The sequence below is a fragment of the Cajanus cajan genome, chromosome 8, assembly GCF_000230855.2.
Source record: "Cajanus cajan strain Asha chromosome 8, NIPB_CcT2T_4, whole genome shotgun sequence".
Taxonomy (NCBI): domain Eukaryota; kingdom Viridiplantae; phylum Streptophyta; class Magnoliopsida; order Fabales; family Fabaceae; genus Cajanus; species Cajanus cajan.
The window spans coordinates 14,598,395-14,604,100 of record NC_138524.1 but is presented as its reverse complement, the minus strand read 5'-3'; the positions used below and the strand labels follow the sequence as shown (position 1 = coordinate 14,604,100).

The window sequence follows — 5,706 nt, the reverse complement described above, 5'->3', positions numbered from 1 at the left end:
GTGTTGAGACTAGAACAGAATGTTCGTTTAAAAAGGACATGCATGTAAATACCATACACATTTTTTAACTTGGAATGCTTCAAGATGTCCACTATTTATATATGTTGGTCCCAAGTGCTTGCATCCCTGAATATATACATATAGATAAAAAGATATATTAGAAACCGTTTGGCCTCTTGAACAATGTGTGCACTACACTGGGAGAAGTCATGGGACCAACTGGGAGACAGGCGCATTGGGCCTCTTTTTTAAGACTTCATAGCTCTGAAACAGTGAAAACAATGAGAGAACCAACATTGAATACTTGATCATATCACGTGGCATTATGAACCACACTTTTATGCACCTCAAATTCTAACCAACACAGCATGAAATTTGCATAAATGATGTTTCCGGCCCCCACCACTCTGAGCAAGTGTCAAAAAGATCCAATTAGACTTTTTTTTCATAATCCAGAAGGTGGGACTTGTATTATCTACGATAACATGTCACGTTGATTCTTAAGAAATTCCTCTAAGACAACATCACATGCCTTGTCTCTCATTTGGTCCCATGACTCCTATTTCACATATCCCTCCTTCACCAATAATTAAAATAAGCGAATAATGGTTTATCACATATCATTTTATCTATATATATTCATTGCTGCTAACATTTAGAACCAACACAAATCTTTCACATACTAAAGAATTCAGAATTCTAAACCATCTCCATATTTTTCTTAAACCATTCTATTCTCAAATCAATATAACAATGGGTTTTCGTTTACCCGGTATCAGAAAGGCATTATTTGCAGCAAATCAAGCATCTTCAAAAGAAGTGGATGCGCCAAAGGGCTATCTTGCAGTCTATGTTGGGGTGAAAATGAAGCGGTTTATGATCCCTGTATCGTACTTGAACCAACCTTCATTCCAGGACTTGTTGAGTCAAGCTGAGGAAGAGTTTGGATATGATCATCCAATGGGTGGTCTCACAATTCCTTGCTGTGAAGACGTCTTCCAACGTGTAACTTCAAGCCTGAATTGACAATAAATCTAAGACTTTAGAATACTGACATAGATTAGTGAAGACATTTTCACAATAGGCGTCTTCTCAACTTGTATAAATCTCCCTTTCTTGAGAATGAAGGGTTAGAAACAGAATGACATAATCGTAGTATATCATATTCTTTTGTGCAATTACAATGAATTCAATTACTGAAGCACCTCTTCTGTATTTTCTGCTTTTCTGTTTCAATGTTCACTTCTATTTGTATGAGCAACGTTGAATTCTGTTATAAAACATTTTGTTCTGATGAATTTCAAAGCTCAAATAAAGCACATCATCTGTAAGACTGTAACAAGTGTAGATAAAAAGTATTTCCCCCAGGACCAAAAACAAAGATATGAATTTATTTGGGACAAAAAAAATATATTTTATTAATAGATATACATAAAAAATTAAAATTTTGATGAGCCAAGACCGGAAATAACTCAAGAGGTACCTCCCTTGGCAAACCAGGTGCAACATAATATTCAAATCAAATACTGAAAGTTTACTTAAAGCAAAACAATAGGTCAAGCTGTATAACATTTATAGCTGACTAGTGGATATAACATAAATTATGGCAAAAAAATATCTATATACAGGTGGACTTGGAAGCCAGATATCGATATTATTAATATATATTGAATAAACATATATAAACTATTATATTATGCATATAATCAATTGTTGAAATATTCTAATTATCGATTATAATTTATTATTCTCAAACCATTTAAATAATTCTTTTGAAATTCTATCATGTCTCAATGGAAATGAAAATTTTCGTCGGTTTTATGTCAAATTGCCAGTTGGTATAAGTAATTTGGCACCACGGATCATAAGTGAACCACACAATGAGCTGAATTTGGATGGGACTTAAATAAATAAAACTCAAAGATTGAGAAGCACTATAGATGCATGTCTCACGTAGATTTGTTGATTGGTATATTTCAACATAGAGATATACGATTGGTAAAATGAGTTTTATAATTTTGAGTTATTATTCAACTTAAAAATCTTCAATCTCGTCCCAAATTAATCAATTCAAGTTTCTGTTTGGCCCTGGCAAAATGCTATTAGTTTTTTTCAATCTGTGAAGCATGTGGGCTGTATATACACAATGGAATTCATGATAACAATCAAGTCTTTTTATTCTTTTATCAGCAACCAAACTCCTAGTAGTCACTATGGCTCTAATTGCAGAGAGAATTGAACATTGTATAAATGATAAAAGAAATACTGATAAATTGAATTGGAATTCGTTGTCATTACTCAAAATTGATATATAATATTTACAAGTTGAGTAGATGCCTATTGTATAAAATGTGTCAACTAGTCTATGTCAGTCTCCCACAGTGTGAGATCTATGGGAATCACAATTGAGAAGTTATACGTTGGAAGACATCTTCACTACAAGGAATTGTGAGTCCACCAGTAGGATGATCATATCCAAACTCTTCCTCGGCTTGACTCAACAGGTCTTGGAATGAAGGTTGGTTCAAGTATGATACAGGGATCACAAACCGCTTTTGTTTCTCTCCAACATAAACTGAAAGATAGCCCTTTGGGACTTCTACAGATTTTGAAGCTGCTTGGCTAGCTTTGAAGGATGCCCGTCGAATAGCAGGTAAAAGAAAACCCATTTTTCTGTGTTTGATTGAATGAAGAAGAACAATCTCAAATTTTCAAAGAAATCTAAGTTGTTGTTGCTTGAGGATTGCAATGGCATGTGTTCTTTGTGAAGCCAAAGGATAGTCTATATATAATTTCTAAGATTCGGTATAAACTGAATTCCAAGAGAAAATGACTGTTAAATAATGGGAGCATACACACGAGATATCACATGGTGTTGTCTTCTGTGTATCTATGAAGGATAAAATTGTGCAGACGTGTGTGACCCCACCTTATCAAATAATGACCATCATAAAGCCTCCACATGTAACCAAATAAGACGTGTATAAGTGAACCTAAGTTTTATTCATGCATTAATTGGTATTCCATAATCTTGCAAACATGTTTTGGGCATGTTTTATTCACGTTATGTTGAAGTACAGCTGGAAGGTAATTTCGGGGAGATGAATTATAAGGCAATGGACTGAGAAATATCATAGATCATTATATTTCTGATGTTTAAGATTACACACCTATTTTATTTCAAGAGGATTCACTCGAGAACGTACTACAAGACAACACCATATGCCCTTTTGTTTTGTTGTGAGGATTTTTGTACTTTGTTTCCTTGTATAGTGCTATTGGTAATAAGAACTTGTTGCCTGAATGAGATTGCATCACAAGACATTACTTAAAAACTTTTTGCTTTTGGCAAATCTCAGTAAATTTTAATAGATATTATCAAATTTAAGTCGACATCTATCTGGCTACCAACATATTCAGAGAAGAGCAGGAATTTTGTTCCAGATATTGACCCACCCGATAAAGAATGTTATTGCTGCACCGTATTCTATTTCAATATATCTCCTTTAGCCACATTTTTGATAGATTTTTCTATAACAAGTGGCTCATTCAATTCTTGCTCTCAGCTCCACGTAGAAGCAGAAATTATTTTCTTCACTTAATTTAGTACTCCTCCCGTTTTATATTCACAGCAAACTCATTAATTATTTACCAAGGGTCATCGATTCTTCTTGTTTTTATTTTTCCAAACAAACAGAAACTTCACATGGAGTATTAGTTGTTCCTTGTGCAGAAAGCATGGATGGCCAATACTATTTATTGACCCCAAAATTCACAAAAGCAATGTATAAAGATATTGGAAAATTTGGAGCACAGAAAATAAGAACTCTGATACAATGGGCTTCAATGAAAAGTAACAAGTTGTTCAAATATCAATGGTTAATACTGTCTCCCTTTCCAATGAAAAATTCAGTTTTGTTAATATTGTGGGATGGTATGAATATTTGTCTATGACAATTGTACCGACCTAGACCTAAGAACACATCTTCCCTAAATTCCTCCTCAATGTGGCTAAGCAAGTCTTGGAAAGAAGTTTGCTCAAAATATAATCACAGGACCACAACTGCTTCATTTTCTCTCCAACATAGACAGCCAAGTAGTCCTATGGCACGTCCACAGCTTTTGAAGATTCTTAGTTTGCTACTAATGATGCTTTTTTATTGTATGAGTTGGGATTTGAGAACAGAATGTTTGTCTTAAATAGGACAAGTAAATACCATGCAAGTTTTTTAACTTTTAATGCTTCAGGATTCCGTGATTTGTGTTGGCCCCCAAGTGCTTGCATTCCTGAATATATATAGAGATAAAAGCATATGACAGAAACCATTTGGCTACTTGAACAAATGGTGCAGGACTATTGTAGGAGTCATGGGACCAACAGGGAAACAAGCGCATAAGGCCCTGTTCTATTTCACTTTATAGCTCTGAATCAGTGTAGATAAGAAGAGAAACAGCATTGAATGCATGATCATATCATGTGCCATTATGAACCACATTTTATGTACGTCAAAGTCTAATCAACATAACATGAAATTTTCATAATGAAGATTTAATCCCCACCACCCGGAGTTTCTTTTTCATAGATCCAGAAGGTGGTACTTGTATTATCTGATATAACTTGTTACGTCGATTCTTAAGAAAGTCCCTTAAGACAACACCACATGCCATGTCTCTACTTTTGTCCCGTGACTCCTATCACATATCCCTCCACCAATAATTCAAGTAACCAAATAAAGGTTTATGACATATCCTTCGATCTATATATATCCATGTCTTCTAGCATTTAGGACCAACACAAATCATTCACATTCAATAGCATTCAAAAATCTAAACCTTATTCTCAATACTTTTCTTAAACCATTCCTTTCTCACATCATTACAACAATGGGTTTTCGTTTACCTGGCATCAGAAAGGCAATATTTGCAGCAAATCCAGCATCTTCAAAAGTGCTGGATGCGCCAAAGGGGTATCTTGCAGTCTATGTGGGAGAGAAAATGAAGCGGTTTGTGATCCCTGTATCATACTTGAACCAACCTTCATTCCAAGACTTGTTGAGTCAAGCTGAGGAAGAGTTTGGATATGATCATCCCATGGGTGGCCTCACAATTCCTTGCAGTGAAGATGTCTTCCATCATATAACTTCATGCTTGAATTGACAGAAAATCTAACACATTTTTAGGAGACTGACATAGATTAGTGGAAATATTTCTTACAATAGGCTTCTTCTCATTTTGTATAGATCTCCCTTTCTTGAAAACAAAGGAAGAGAAACGGAATGACATAATCCCAGTATACCATATTGTTTTGTTTATTTTAATTAGTAACTACAAAGAATTCAAGGACTCACACAGCTCCTCTGTCTTCTAAGTTTATTAGTTTCAATGTTCACTTCTCTCTGTATGGGAAAGGTTGAATTCGGTTAAAAAAACGACTTTATTCGGATAAATTTGAAAGCGGTAACTGAATACATGCTTCCTAACAAGGGTAGAGCAGAAGTATTTTCCCTAGGACCAAAGAGAAACACAAATTTATTTGGGACAAACAAAATATATTTTACTAATAAATATATATCAAATAAAAATTTTCACATTTTGATGTCCGAAGGAACTGAACAACAGACGTTGGTGCAAAATAAAATTGAAGGAAATATCAACAATTCAAGGTTTATATTTTTCCTTGCATAAACCTGGAGTACTTCTGTAATG

At 34.5% G+C, this 5,706-nt stretch overlaps 1 protein-coding gene across 1 annotated transcript; it reads left to right on the top strand.

Moving 5' to 3' along the window:
- Window positions 1–4,781: 4,781 nt before the first annotated feature.
- Window positions 4,782–5,347, top strand: LOC109813304 (auxin-induced protein 15A). The gene has a single exon (XM_020377470.3). It carries the CDS (start codon window positions 4,885–4,887, stop codon window positions 5,155–5,157), a length of 273 nt encoding a protein of 90 aa, XP_020233059.1. The 5' UTR covers window positions 4,782–4,884; the 3' UTR covers window positions 5,158–5,347.
- The last annotated feature ends 359 nt before the right edge of the window (window positions 5,348–5,706 follow it).